General features: G+C 43.7%; 1 protein-coding gene across 2 annotated transcripts in view; it reads right to left on the bottom strand.

Moving 5' to 3' along the window:
* Positions 1-582: 582 nt before the first annotated feature.
* Positions 583-15,769, bottom strand: part of TIGIT (T cell immunoreceptor with Ig and ITIM domains) — a 322,385-nt gene continuing 307,198 nt past the window's right edge. For both annotated transcript variants that reach the window (XM_086933538.1, XM_086933537.1), the window contains one exon: positions 583-931. In XM_086933538.1, coding sequence (XP_086789664.1) covers positions 692-931 — 240 coding nt within the window. In that variant the 3' untranslated portion in view covers positions 583-691. The remainder of the gene's footprint in view (positions 932-15,769) is intronic.

The following is a 15,769-nucleotide window of genomic DNA, read 5'->3' as shown; positions in this document are numbered from 1 at the left end:
CTTGTCTTTGATCATGTATACCGCTTTGCTACTTTTTGGCTCGGTTCACACTATAGGAATATCATATACATCATATACATCCATCCTAAAACCCATCTGCGCATTGTTTTTGAGAGTGTTCATTCATACATTTGGGCGTATAAAATCTCTGTTACATCAGATGATAGTAAATTTCAAACAACAGTTCTGGTTTCTGCATGCAGGGTTGTTGAAATTGTAGTTGCTTGGAGTGAGAAACATCATTTGCCCATCATACGAATAGGTTGTTAGGCTCAGTCATCCTTGTGAATGATTTTGAACAAGGGGGAAAGGCTGGCAGATCAGTTCAGGATGACTGGTTCACTCATTCTTGTAGTGAGCAGACATTTTAACTTTATGATAAGCTGCCAGAGAAGTCCTGCGATTAACTCATGATCCCCGGTATGGTACTCTATCCTACAATGTAAACTAGCATTTAGGTGACACACTGTTGTGTGAGAGCAACAACTCTTATCAGGAAAAAGGGAAGCAATCTTGGTTGATGAAGAATCCTAAACTGACAATTTGGAAGTCATTAGTGATGGAAGGAGAAGCACTGAAAAGGACTGTCTTGCATGGTTTATTGGTAAACGCAGGAGAGTGATCTTTCAAAAGACAAATCAATAGACAGGATATATAAATTACAGTATTACTCTGTGAAAATGCACGAGCCTTAAAAACGTCTGTCTTTACAGGTTGTCACTGAAGGTTTGCAATGGTTTACACATCCATATTGCAGCACATTGAAATATTCATGTGTTTCATCCAAGTCTTCCACTTCTGTGCCAGTTATTGCTTCGCTCTCAGTGATTTCTAGCCTCGTGTTTGGCAAATCTTTGGTAGAAGCCTGCGACGAGGAGTAATGTTTTCTGATACATGACATGTGACAAGACAATATCTTCCTGTTCTTGGACTGCAAGAAAATAATAAAGAAATTATGACCATGGACTAAAACATTCAAATGTTATATAGCTCCCTTATTACCACAAAGAATGACACGTCTTAAATGGTTCCCCATTGATTTTATATGGTGAAGAAAATGACAGCAGGGTTCAATTTTTATGTTAAGCCAGTAGTTTGCCTTGGGTAGCAAACAAGCATTGTCAATGTTAGTAGGTCTGGCTAATGAATAAAGAAGTGTTTTTTGTGTCATTGAAGGTGAGTTTAGACACTCAATAATTCATCATACAGGCACTGTGTCACTCATTTGGATGCATTGATCCCTGCAGTGACTTATTCCCTCTCTGACACAACAACAATATAAAACACACAAATTGAACAGCATTTGCAGATAAATTAAAAGAATACAGGTAAGAACAAGAAAACATGCTTCTGGGTAAACATGACCGACATATGCCTGAAATACAAAACTTTACACAGCAGTGGGTTCCATTTTTCAAAGCTATTGCAAATGGTCTATAGTGGTTTTAAAGTAAGTTCAAGCATGGCTGCCACGTTTAGAGCAAACGTGTTGGCTATCTTGGAAGGGTAAAACAGATACTCCATGGACAACAGCATTCGATAATGGTCTCCTGGTTAAGAGGAAGTGGCAACATGGGTTGGGGCACACCATTGATTAAATGAGCAGCAAGCAAGTGATCTGTTAGCACTGCCTGGAGAGCTGCAATATCCCCTTTAGAATCATTAAACTAAAAAGAAGAGAAGCAAATGATAAAAGAGAAGATTAAAACTAAGTAACTATCTAACCAGCCCTGACCCTGAAATGCACTCCTTTTCAGCTGGATGTACACATTTGATCTACAAATGCATTCACAGGGCAAGAGAACCAACGACTAATATGTACAGAACCTTTCAGTTCATTGTCCTGGATAGGCGTAGAGTGCAAATGACACTCAGACAGAACAATGACAGACCAGAGCTACCCAAAGGTCCCCTACATACCTATATGGATGTATATTTAAATATATGTATGTATTATTAGAGATTCTGGTAAACGCTAAGAAGAGATCTTAGCAAGAATTATTACAGTACATATATTCTGCTTATAGGGTTTGTCAAAGGCAGTAACTAGCACCCAAATCATTCCCTACAAAGGTACGCTGTGACATTTCATCTAACAAAATACCTATCTGTAGGCTTTAAGTGCTAGATCTGATCAATACTAAAGCCAGTTGGGCACTAGTTGCAGACTTAATCAAATCTGAAAATTCTAGGCAGGATAGGTACTGGATGGCTGTACTTGGGAAGTATCAACAAGAGAGATCTGTTTCATAAAGTTAAACAAAATGGTTACTTGAGGGGGGTTTAACAATCTCAGCCAAGGTTTGTAATACGACACATAAATTTAATTTCTCAGTGAGAAAAGGTGCACACCTCCGCTGGATGCAATGATACCCAAAGTGGCTCCTATATAGAACACATACATAAAATTAAACCCCAGATACATGATAAATACTTTAGGTGTCTTAAAAGGAGCTAAGAAAACTGGTGGTATATTATTTTTGATTGTCCAAGATAGCTAACTACCAGGCCTTCATTAACAAACACAGACGCTATTTTGGTCACACTGAGCCAGATCCCTCATTCTTCAAAATTGAAAGTCAATGGTTCCCCAACATCTGTACATTAGTGAGCAAAATGGAAAAGGTTAAGGGCCTAGACCTCCATCACACTTTATGTTCTGGATCTTGTAATACATTTTGGAAACTATGGGCAGGATTGTGAAATGCAATGGTCTGTGCATGTTGGCAATTAAAGAGCCTTATCCAGAACCAGGAGAACGTGTAAGTGGGTCAATTGTTGCAGCGCCATACTTAATCTATGTATTGAAATTAATTCTCTAAATTGTCTTATCGGGTACGTGATTTGTTCCTGTGAACTTTCTAAATAAAACAATTGTTTTTAAAACAAAAAAACTTTACCATATGCTTTTCCCAATAGGTCTGGCCAAGTGCCTTTATCATAACATTTTATTATAAACACATCAAGTTTATAGCCATGATCATTGGCTTACCACCATTTTACCTTCTCAGTCCTGCTGTATCAAGTACAAGTTTGCCACAAGCTAAAATGTGAAATGCTAGCAGTTTTTCTAATGGAAGCACAAACATTTGGCCCAATCAAATCTCGGTCTTAGAAGAACCAACATGTTGGTAGAGCCTCAGCTCCTCTCTCTTTAGGACTCTGAAAGCTCTTTATTGTTGAGCAAATATGGTCAGACGACTATTGCACTGTCAAGGCAGGCTTAAAAAGCCTTATATATAAGTGTAGCCCGGATCTCTCAAACACAAACTGCACTCGGAAGTCTAACGTTAATTATTGCCCTGCTCCCATCTGTGCTGCTGCCAGAGAATAACAAACACTGCAAATTATATAGTTACCTAAGACACTTTAATTGAATAGGAATTTTATGTGTGTTTCCCTGAAAGTTCAAGCTCAAACATTTTTATGCATGCTCAGACAGTTGGATAAATAAACAAAATGATCTCAGATGTGTGGTGGGCGAGCACTTTTTTGAAGGAAGCACACAACGTCTGCCCAATCAAATCAAGTAATAATGCCTGCCAAAATGTGGACGGAGTGCTGTTTAAAGCCCTTTTGTAAGTTAATCTCATAATGTTTGGAGACAGCTACACTGTAAAGCCAGACCTAGAAAGGAAGTTTCAGGGAAATAATTTAGAGCCTGACATCAGTGTTGATTTGACAAATTGTGGTGGGTGGAGGAGGAGTCGGGTATGTGGAATGGTACCCCTCCCTTCACCAGTACCTATGTAAACATGCGTAGTTGTATGAGGATAAATTCCAACATCAGACAGATAAGAGATCTTGTGTGTGAAAACTGTCCTGAAGAATCCCTGTTGAAGGATCTAGTGTCCGATTCATATTTTGGCGGATTCGTCTTGACCATCGATAATAGACGTTCAATCCATCCATTGACTCAACTGTTCTCCCACATGATTTATTTGCTGGTGGTTTGACAGATTAAACGTAGTCAAACCCCCACCGTTGCATGCAGACATCTCCGTTACAGAGTATGACCTGAAAAGTGTCTGACGGAAGCATTTGAGCCTCAACTCTGTCCCCCAAATCAATATGTTGCTTACCGGCACAGTAACCTTGGTGGGTAAACCTTCACATCTTTGCTGGCGGATCCAAACCTATAAAAGAGGTAAGCTTACTTTACCAACCTTTTCAACTCGACTTTTCAAAATGAACCTGATGTTGCAAGGCGTTGCTTACCTACTGCTCTAAATAAATGAGCAGTCACCACGTGGCCACCACACTTAAATGTTTGTTTTTGTTTCTAGTTTGCATTTAACTTGCCTGTTGCCATTTGTCACATAGACTGTTGATTTCACATAATTTTTCGAATAAAATGTTTAACATCACATACTAAATTTCATATGTGCTACGGATGTAAAAGTGTTCTGTCAACTTTTAACGTTAACTAAATATGTTCATACATCCTTGGACACATTTTTCTCATATATGTATTTGTAGAAATCAATGAAGTCTGATAGACAGCCCTTGTAGTTGCAGTTTATTCTTCAAGTTGCAGCTTAGTAAGCTCGCGGAGAAGCTGGTCAACAGCCGCCTGTCGGACTTCTTGGAGGCCAACTCCCTCTTGGGCGATTCCCAAACCGGCTTCCGTCCCGGTCAGGGGACTGATACCGCCCTGCTGGCGGTCGTGGAGAACGCTAGGAGCATTTTGGATTCGGGGGGATCAGTGGCAGTGATCCTCCTGGACCTCAGTGCTGCTTTTGACACCGTGGACCATCAGGTGCTTCTCCAACGGCTGGCAGGGGTGGGGATCACCGGTTTGGCCCTCAAGTGGTTTGCTTCCTTCTTGGAAGGTCGCACATTCGAGGTATGGGAAGGCCATGAAAAATCATCTTCAATCCCTCTCCAGTGTGGTTTGCCACAGGGCTCTTCATTGAGCCCTACGTTATTCAACGTCTATATGGCCCCCTTGGAGAGTGTGGTACTGCCGCTGGGTATTAAAATCATCAGTTATGCTGATGATACTCAGTTGGTGGTAGGCCTTTCCCAGTCGGCTCACCATCCTGACCGGCTGCACTCGTGTCTGGAGAAGATCTACACATGGATGTGCAGCTCAGCATTAAAGCTCAACGGCTCCAAGACGGAGCTGATGCTGCTGGGAAACTCCTCTCCATCTCTGTCTCCCAGCAGCTGGCCCGACTGCCTTGGACCTGTACCCACCCCCAAGCAGGAGATTAAGAGCCTCGGGGTCTGGCTTGAGCAGGACCTGTCGTTCAAGACCCATGCCAAAAAGACTGCTGGCGTGTGCTTTGGCCTGCTCCGCTCTGCTCGGAAGATTCTACCGCTGCTCCCAGCGGTTACTAGGAGACTTCTCATCCAGGGGCTCATCATCTCGCGGCTGGATTTCAGCAACGCGTTGTTCCTGGGTGCTCCAGAATCTACCATGAACAAACTGCAGCAAGTGCAGAATGAGGCCGCCAGGCTTCTGACGGGTATCCCCAGACATCAATCTGCTCGCCCTGCGCTTAAGGCGCTGCATTGGCTCCCTGTGAGGGACAGGGTGAAGTTCAAGTCACTCTGTATCGCTCATAAAGTCCTGCAGGGGGCAGGCCCACCCATTCTGGGGAAGATGGTCCAGCCCTACAAGGCCCTCCGTTCTCTCCGATCTGACCACCAACATCTTTTACAGGTTGGGAGGGTGAAGAAGGTAAGAACTGGTGGCAGAAGGTTCTCGATAAACGTAGCCACTTTGTGGAACTCCCTTCCCCTACAACTTCGCTCGGAAGCTAGTTTGCTTCGGTTCCGCAAGCTTTTAAAAACGTTTCTGTTTTCTGCCTAAACCCCCGCATTACTCTGTAGTTTCATTCCCTGGTCAGCGCTGGGATGCCTTTTGGTAACCAGGCGCTATATAAAACTCAGAATAATAATAATAATAATAGTAAATTCCAATATAAGTCTTAGTATAAGCCCCACCAGGAGCAGCCTCCTGGCTGCTCTGCCCATCTTCTCCAACAGCTCCACCTTCAAGTACAAACATCCATAACATTCCAAATGACATCATATAGCTAGGGCACCAGGCAGAGAACCAGGGCCAGGGAGATGCATTACATAAGAAGCAGATTACTACAGTATTCTTCTTAATTGTGAATGTGGTGTATGCCTCCGTCATCATGAAGCCAGCACATAGCAAATATCCAATGTAGATTTCAACTTTAAATGACTAGCAAATGAATAATGATGGACAGGGGTGTGGAATTTTATAAAATATCTACTTGTCCATGGGGCAGGGTGCTTCATAAATCTACTTGTCCTGTAACAAAATCCACTTGTCCCTTTGGTGCCATTAGTGCGGCGACAAAATATGGCAGCAGTCTCATTATATAAGAGTTCTGATATAGCCTCTTTGATTATGCCGGGCCTCATACCATAGTAGCGTTTGAATACTTCTTGTGTTCCCACGTTTCCGCAGATCTACATACTGGTGCTGAAGGTAGTGGTAAGCAGTAGTTCCAGGGTTAGAATGCCCTTTGAGTCTGCAAACCTATTAACTTGCATGTTTTAAGGGTTTTCAACAACTCTTCTCTAATCTTTTCCCAAACTGAGATGTTGGAAATTTACTCCTGACAATGCCAAACAAAAACCTTCTTCCAGAGTTGGGGAAAACAGTGGTTGGAGGGAAATCGAATTTGCAAACACTCAGATTTTTGCATGAGCAAATCTACACATGTAGATTTGCTCATGCTAAAATGCAGTTCACAAATATTTTTTAGGAGAGCGATTTCTTGTCCAACTTCTATAAATTCTTGGGAATTCATGAAAGCCATATAACTGCACTTAAATGCAAGGACATATACCATTGGTGCACTTTTGAGACTTTCTTTAATAATTGGGCCCCTAATTTGGTCTGGCGATGACCATGACTTTTTGCGTTTATTAAAATTCTGTCTCTATATTGGTTGGCTTCATTGTGACTAGACAGCATTCTGCTCGTTCACAAGGAGCATATTGCCACACAAAGTAGTTTTGTTCAGTTCCAGTAACTACTGAGGCAGTGTGTGTTTTTGGAGACCAAAAACAATTTTTGGTTTTGCAAATGTTTGTTATAATGATTAGGGCCCTGCAGCTCCCTCACCAGTAAGGTTTTACAAAAACCATTCCAAAACAAGTCGCACATTGGCAAAACTAAAAGGCTGACAACCAAATTCAGTCCAACTGGCTTTGCCAATGCTTTTTTATTTTTGTTTCCTATAATCTTATTGAAACTGTTTACACTGATAGTCTATTATGACTATTTTTGGGAAATACTAGCATGCATCAACACAAGTTACTAAATGATACTGCAAAGAAATGGTACCTGCAATTTTACAGTAGTTTAGCTAAATGTTTTCTTTCACGCTTTCCTTTTTTATCAACATTTTATTTTGAAAGCAAAGAATCATCAATCTTGCTTTCAAGCTGCAGCTAATATTTGCATCAAATCAGAGAGCATTCTGGGAGCATTATACATAGCCTCATCTTGTTAAACTTTGAAAATGTGTGTATACATTTTTATACTGAGCCCACTGCCAATAGTGCAGTCAGAACTTACAACATTTACTTAGAAAGCGCACCCTAATAGTAAATGCTTTCAAATAATGAACCATAAATACAAGTTTGAACAGCATTAACACATGGACAATAATATTACCTCAACTGCTGACAATGCCCTTCCCTGATCCATAATGTGGTGCTGCAAACTTGCAGCCAAAGAGTTTGGGCTGCAGGGTGTTGGGCCTACTTGTCCCAAGGACAAACTACACATGAAAACGTGTTGCCCTTGACCCAAAACAATATGTCCTGGACGTCGGGCTATAGGAATTCCACATCCCTGGATGGAGAAAGTAGTTCAAAAATGTAAAAAATGAGGGAGGAGCTACGACACCAACCAAGATGGCCGCATAGTCTCCCGGCTCTGCTGACCTCCGTCCTACGCTCGCTTATCCTGTCGAATATCCTGAACTCCTGCCCCGGATTCGTGTGGGTGAACTAGTCGGCACCCCGATGGTGTGACCACGGAATTTTTCTGATGTTCTGGGGTGAAGTAACATCGAAAATGTTTTGAGGCCTAACCCAGGGTCTCGATTGCTGGCCTACCCGGGTCCAAAGTGAACAACAACGGACTGAGGAGAGTGGTTGGGTCCGGTCCTTGGAACTTTTGAAAATTTCTCTGGACTACTTTGCAACCATCTGCTGCCTGGTGCTGTACCTGAGGTGTGGTGACGGGTGGCGCGCGGTGCTGCGTCGCGGGGGGCCCCGGCCCGGAGGCCCGGCACTAGCACCGCTGGTGCCCCGTGGCGTGGGTCCCGCCGCGCGTTGCTGCGTGCTGCTGGCCCGTCCCTCACGGCTTGATTCTGCTCCGGTGTATCCTGCCCCGGAGGTGGCGCCTCTCCGTGGGGATCGCTATGCCTGCGGACGTATGGAACCTGGCGGAACGGACTCAATGTGGCCCTTCCTTGCGGATGGTAATGGCGGAACTTGCAGCGCTTCGCGCGACGATGAGGGCCCAGGTCAATCGTTTGCTGTCGGCAGCAGATGGGATCATAGGACCGGGAGAAAGCCCTGACTTGATTTTTGAGACCTGGCAGCCGACCTGCTCCTGTTGGGCGCCCTAGTGGCGCGTTTGGACCCGGTGCTGGAAGCTGTGCCTGCCCCCGAAGAAATGGAACTCATCGTGTGTGCTGAGACTGGTGACTCTCTTACGTTCTCGGAAACATCGGTCCTACAGTTATCGGAACATTTCACTGCTGGACACTGTTGGCCCACGCTACAATCTGTATCGGAACGAGTCACACCCCTCCCCAATCGGTCTCCCAACATGGCGGATGTAACAATGCTTGGCTTCGGAGACGCGGAGGGACATCGTTTGTGCAAGCCGTGTGCGTTGGGATTTGCTATTCCTCTCCCGTTTGCTGGCCCAAGCTTCGGCTGCTACTGTGTGACTTTTGACTTTCCGGGGATGGGGCTTTACTTATCCGAGGGACTCGGCAACTTTGATAGACGGGGCCAAGGCTGAGATTGTGGGTTGAATTGTTTACGATGGATCTATTGGTAACGGGACTGCTTCATTAACAGACGGATTCCGGGGCGGGGGGTTTGTGGTTCCCCCCGGGGTATTTTTGTATGGTGGACAACTTTATTCGTGCTGTCTTAGGGGGGCCCCTTTGTTAGGGCGGGGGGAGAGACCGGGAGCGCAGAGACTATCGGCCTCCTCCACTTCACCGTTTGGTGGGGTTTCCTTTCTTTTTCCTTTTTCTCTGTTTCTTCTATATTTCGGGTTTGTTTCTCGGGCGACAGGCACACTGCTGGGGGGGGGGGGGCCGTAGTCATCTGCAGGGGTGCAGGGTGGGGGGTTGGGGGAGGGGATTTTTCGTTTTTATTTTGTTTCAATGGCCTTTGTTCTCTTCTCTTATCTTTCTTTGTCTTTTTCCTTTTTTGGGTCAGCGCAGTGGGTTTCCTTCTGTATCAATCACTGCTTTTTCATCTGTGCCTCAATTTTCGTGGTGTTCTCTGGGTCTTAGGGCAGGTGACTATCAGGCGCGAATTGACCGTAATATTTCTTCATATCCTGAACCGTCTGTTTCAGCGCCATTGATTTGACTGATTACTGTTTACTGTTGACACGTTTACTATTCTGCCTGCCATTTTTCGCTGCTGGGAAATTGTTCGGCACCTAATCCTTCCATCCTATACTATAAAATGAAAACCTTTTATATCCTGTTTTTCTAATTGTGCTATTCAGTGACCAAGAGTACGCTAGCGTGATGATTCTGCTCCCCGAGGTGCTGCATGTGATTTAAAATTTGCTCTCTGCTACTCTACCTGCTTAGCGGCCTGCCCCGGGGGTTGTATGCCCATACTTGTATTTGGTTGAAATGTCAATAAAGGTTTAAAAAAAAAAAAAAAAAACATTTAAAAATACACTTATATGTCATAGTGAACTTGTATTGTAGTTATTATTCCACATTCAATAAGTACAAAAGTCTGTAAATCAATAATCATATGTCATGGGTCACTTTGCTATGTATGATAGTTTGTAAACATGTTGGGCTTTTCTCTCTGTGAAAACCCAGCCCATAACATTTTCCCCTTCACGGCTCCTGTTATCTGAACATCTGTCACAGTTTAGAACTCTGGTCCCCTTACCAATACAAACTATTGCTAAATTGATTCACATCACTCCTTTTCCGCACACCTAATTGGAACACTTCCTTTACTGATAAGTTCCCAGTAAACTGTCACTTAACGTACTCAGGGCTTGTGCATCTTGTTAGACCTGTCAGCCCTTTGGATGGTCCCTCCTTATTTTTTCCCCCTTTTTTGCCTTCTATTTTTGTGTCCATCGTAAATTTTTTTTTTGGTGTTGACCTTAGGTCTCTGGGCGCCTCATTATTACCTATTAGTAATGAAGTGCAGGTGCTCCTCTAGAATGGAGGAAGGTTCTCTCTCACAAAATGGTGGCCTACCAACTGTCAAAGATTTACTTCAGAGTTTGGCCCATAGGTTAGTATTTGAGGGATCTAGAACCTTCTGGCTCATTCTAGTGACCAGAGCCCAGGCTATTTACAGATGGACGTTGGGGGCCATTTTGTCACTGCTGGACTGGCTGGAGTATAGACAACTGCGTCAGGGGGGTTGTGTCACAGGCTACTTTGATTGTTCCTAGAGATCTCAAGATAGTGATGGGTGCTGCCCTCCCCCCTGTTGATCTGACCCTGCCAATGTAAAAAGGACTGTGGGCGTCACAGATTCCAGAGTGGCCACTGCAGAGAAATAACTAAATTACTTCAGCATCTGAGGTAACCTGGCCGTGACCCTAGAAATCTAAAAGGGTGGTGCCGTGGGTTACCGAGACAACGAGGAGAAAAAGGACTGCTGACACAAGCTCCGAAGTAAGAGGGCATCTGGAGTGGTGACGGGTGATTATTCGGCCTGTCTGGGGAGCGATGACTTTGCCGTGGTAGCGTGGCCGAGATAACCTCTTTCTGCCCTCCGCCTTGCTAACGACATGTGTGACCTGGTTGAAAGCCTGGGAGCCGGGGCTGCCGGTGTCTCGACACCGCTGATTCTGTTGTGAGGAATAGAGTGAAATATTCCCGCGCCAGGCTTGAGATGGAATTGGGGGCGTCGCCAGCTTGAGGAGGGAGACGCGGGCGGGGTCGCCTGGCATCCGGATTCCCGCCCGGCACGTCTCTCAGCTCCCCCTGTCAAGCCGGAGATTCCTGGTATTGTGGGGAAGTCGGCTGCCTCTCCGAGGGGGACTGGAGCAGAAGTGCACGGAAACCCCGCGCTACGGTATCCCCGGGAAGGTAAATCCTGCAGGGTGGCAGAAGTCCCTTTCCGCCTCAGGCGAGTCGCCAGACCTGAGCGGGAGGGAAGGTAGACAGATCGACAGAGGGCCCAGCTCCGGAGCTGCTCCGCGCAAGTACTGCTCGAGTGCTTAGGTATTTGGGAGTCCGGGAGGGGAGGAAACAGAAGGGCTTGTGCTGGAACTGAACCGCGAAGGCATATCCCCCATTCAAGCCAGCTTGACTTACCTGAATTATATCGGAGGTGTCAACTTTCGCCCCCCCTCTTTTTGGAATTAAACTTGTGAGGAATTGTTCAGACAGAGGAGTAAGAGAGACAGCAGCCTCACATATTAACTAACCAGCATGATGTTTAAATGTCTTACAGAGCCTAATTTAAGTTAAAAAAGAAACTGGTTGGAAAAGTGAAGCCATTTTATGCTAGACGTTCTAGGAAGGCAATCGCATATTTAATATAGTAACCTTGGATGTGTTCGCTGGCCTAAACTGAATTAGAAATCTGTCACAAATGGTTTAGGAGGGGTGTTTCTACCTATTGAATGTCAGGGTTAAGGAAGAAAGAAACTAATTGTCTAGACAAATGTAAAAGTGTAATAGCCTGAACTTATCACTGCACTTATGTCCGAAAGGGAAAGTTCAAAGTCTTAAAATATTAAGCAAGGTGATTTTATTTGTAATTTTTTTCCTGTACTTTGATCACATAGAGAAGTAGGAAATTTAATGGTGAAGAATATACTGTAAGCAATGAAACTGTAGTGCAAGAGGAAACTAAAGAAAAGATAAAGCTTCTTTACTTTTTCTAAATAGGTGTGGTGTCATTTTTGGTGAATGGGCGCTGGGTTGCTGTGGTGAGTGTGGCGCAAGCCTTGTGTTTGGTCCTTCCACTTTGTGCCAGGCTACCCTAGGTGGACCCCGAGTCCAACACATTTAATGTTCCAAGTGGGCCTTCAGCACTTGTTGTACCAACTACTTAAGTAGGCTTTTAAAAAGACCTGTGGCATGTCATTACAGACTCTGTGTAGTTACATATTGCAAGATATACATTTCAGAATCGAAATGATGCCAAATCAAAACCATGAATATGCTATTGTGATTTAGCCTTACAATTATTGCTTTTTGCTTGAGTACATTTACAATGTCCTCAAGCAGTAAACCAATTCCAGACAACCAGATGTAACCTCAATGTAATTTAATGATTAAATGTATCCTCACAAATCTAGTTCAAACAACATTGCAATGTTGTTATAAGACACTAAAAAGAAGAGCCACTACTCCTGGGGCAGAATCAAAAAATGGGAAAAGAAAGAGTGACCTTACTGGGAAACCCATTGGGTTATTAAAATTTCCCTTACCCACTGAATAGTGGCATGCTTCATCATAGGGCTACTAACACACCTTGGTGCAGTCCAACGGTCAGGGTGGACCCTGTATTTTTTAAAGAGAAATATATCATAAGAGGGATCCCTATTGCAGAAAGAATGATAATTAGAATGGTCTAAGTGGGTACCCCCATATATGTTATTATGTCACCCCCCCCCCACTCCCACACACACACCGGATGTACAAAAAATATATTGTAAATGGGTATCTGGAAGAAGCAACATCACTATTACCCTGTCCGAATGTACTGACATGTTTCAGCCTTTCTAAAAATAAATGGGGGAAGGGATCACTTGTCCTGAGTAACCAGGGTTTTATTCTCTGTTTGTTCCCTAGCCGATAAAAAACCCTCATTCAGGTACCTAGGCACAAATGGCGGTGTATCTTGATTCTCCGCCTTATCGTTAGCAATGTGACAGCATCATCATAGGGTTTGATTGTATACTTCCTCCACCCGGAGGTAGACCATTAGTACAGTAGTGATTAGTGATCAAAAATGATTGGGTAGGGGGTGTTCAATTAGAAAAGGCTTATATGACTAGTCTTAACAAAATATAATTGGTGCTGGCGAGCAAACCTGGTTAAAAAGATTTGGCGTGCGGAGGAAGCTTGACTATGCTGTCACGTTGCTAACAATAAGGCGGAGAATCAAGATACACCGCCATTCGAGCCTTGGTACGTGAATGAGGGTTTTTTATTGGAAACGAATAGAGAATAAAACCCTGGTTCCTCAGGACAAGTGATCCCTTCCCACATTGAATTTATGATATTAAAACTAAGGAAGCTGAAAGGATCACAGATTTTTCCTTCTCCCCCCTTTCTGATATGAAGTAGTTCAATCAGCGCACAGCTGTGGGAGTTCTCCCTCGAGAATCTCTCTTCCTCAACAAAAGCACCCCAAATAGGGTGAGTGCGATGGCCGAAAACTTTGGCCTGAGTTACATGACAGAAGAAATAAATGCAATCCTCTCCTTACCATCTCTGTTACAAGATAAAGACCTTGTAGTGTAGTTCCTAGTTTCCCACTAGGCCCTGCACATTGGAATAACATAAACAGTAGTATCGACGTGGAACTGCGGATATTCCAGGCCTCCACTGACTATGCTAAACTTAATTGGGTTGTGTTACCAACTAGCTCAGAGGTCACTGGAAACTTTCTTCTCTGCATAGGAAGTGATCAGCTTCCTTGGCACAGACAAGAAGGGATTCAGCTTTCCAACAACCGTGCAACATGACAACTTTGCTCCTCAGATCAAGAGTCAATCTCTAGGGTCGTGTGAAACAATAGACATGTATTTCACTCAGTCAGTCTAGTGCAGTTTACTTTCACGAGATGTAGAGAATAGAGAGACGGGCGTTTGTCAATAAAGGGTTAACATTTATTGAACAGTCTTTCTTCTCGTACAAGAGAAATGTATTGCCACAATTGCAATAATTGTTATTATAAAAAGTACGTACAGTAAGATAAGTATTGCGAAAAAGAACTGTAAAAGCATTGATATGGTTTCTTAGCCATACAATGGTTTAAAAGTAATAAAACATATATACAGTCATATATACATTAGGCTAACATACTCAACTGGTGCTTCTAACTAAGCCTACCCCAGTGTGCCTGACCTAAGCCTAACACGTGAAAGGGGAGCAAGTAAGTAGCTTTAAGTTAAGTTGGTTTTGCCAAGGTTTGTTTCAAGAATTCTCGTCTAAGGGTTTAGTCAACACCATACCTCTGAATAGAATGATGGAGGATTGGTATCTCCTTCAGGGGTCTCTCTCGATATCCCAGTCACCCGCGAGGGTAAACCGGAAACGCCGTGGCTGGATTTCTCTGCACGAGAAAGGCAGCGGGTCTCTTCAGCGCGTCGAGGAAGGAGGGGGGACAGCGTCCGCGGGCAGCTGGAATCGGCTGGATGTCTTCGCAGAGGACGGCTGTTCAGCTCCTTAAGCGTACTGCACCATAGGTCGCGCTTTAGCGGCGATAATGGTATCAGCAGCTTCACCACCACAGGATAGCAGGCTGCAGCGACAGAGTGCTAGATTTACCAACACGGGGTCGTGCAGGCAGCTGGCTTCAGTAGCTCGTACAACAGGCATTGCTTAAGGCAACGTTGGTAATATTTATACCTGACAGGTGCCGGGTTTGACGCAAGTTTGCTGGACATAAGACGTCAATTAAAGATGTCACTAGGAAGTGATAGTTATCAGTTGCTCATTAGAGTTCCATTACTAATCAAAACATAGCAAGCGGGGATTTCCAGGTTTGCTGAGTTTTTATCTTGTTGAAGAACTCGGAGTGTTATCTAGGAATATCAGATAGTGACTACTGCTCTGTCATTGCACTAATTGGTCGCAAAGGAAGTGGCAGAGGGAACTATGCTGGAATGTGGCTCTGTTCGTGTGAGGCCAGAGATGACTTTTCAGAAAATCGCACTTGAACGGTTATGCCAATATAGGGAATAAATGGATTTATAGCCGAATAGGGGCATAAGGTCACAGTATCGATCAGGAACCTAGATAAACACGCAACACCCACTCCACGGGTTAATGTCCATCAAAATTACTAAAACTAAAGCAATTAGATGCATGTGTAACATTGCCCACCCCAAAATACATAAATGCATTCGAAATAGGCGTACTTGTAATACATGGATTTAGGTACTGTACGTTTTTTTTAAAGCATAGGAATCATTAAAAAAATTATTGCATATGAAATCAATGAACGATTATGCATAAAGAATTACACATGAAGTATCTCTGACAGAAGAAAAGCGAGATAAATCATCACATAAAAATGCATTGTAATAACATGTGTGCTAGAGGCTGGTGTAATGTTGTTATGTCTCTAGATGTGTTTAGAAATAGAAGTGTGAAGCTTCTGTTCTCTAAGAATAGTTTTTACGTTAAGCAAAGAATTGATCGTGCCAAAAATGGTCAATATTAGAAAAATTGTCCAAATCAAAAAAAAAATAGATTTCCAAAGCTCTTGGCAGTTTGTGTTGATCAAAACTGAAGGCCGAATTCAGAGTTCATAGGAACGCTGTGTGTCGGAAAGCTTCTCAAAAAGTTAT

Source organism: Lissotriton vulgaris, chromosome 8 (genome assembly GCF_964263255.1).
Source record: "Lissotriton vulgaris chromosome 8, aLisVul1.2, whole genome shotgun sequence".
Lineage (NCBI taxonomy): Eukaryota > Metazoa > Chordata > Amphibia > Caudata > Salamandridae > Lissotriton > Lissotriton vulgaris.
The sequence above is the reverse complement of the archived record's forward strand: the minus strand, read 5'-3'. Positions and strand labels throughout refer to the sequence as shown.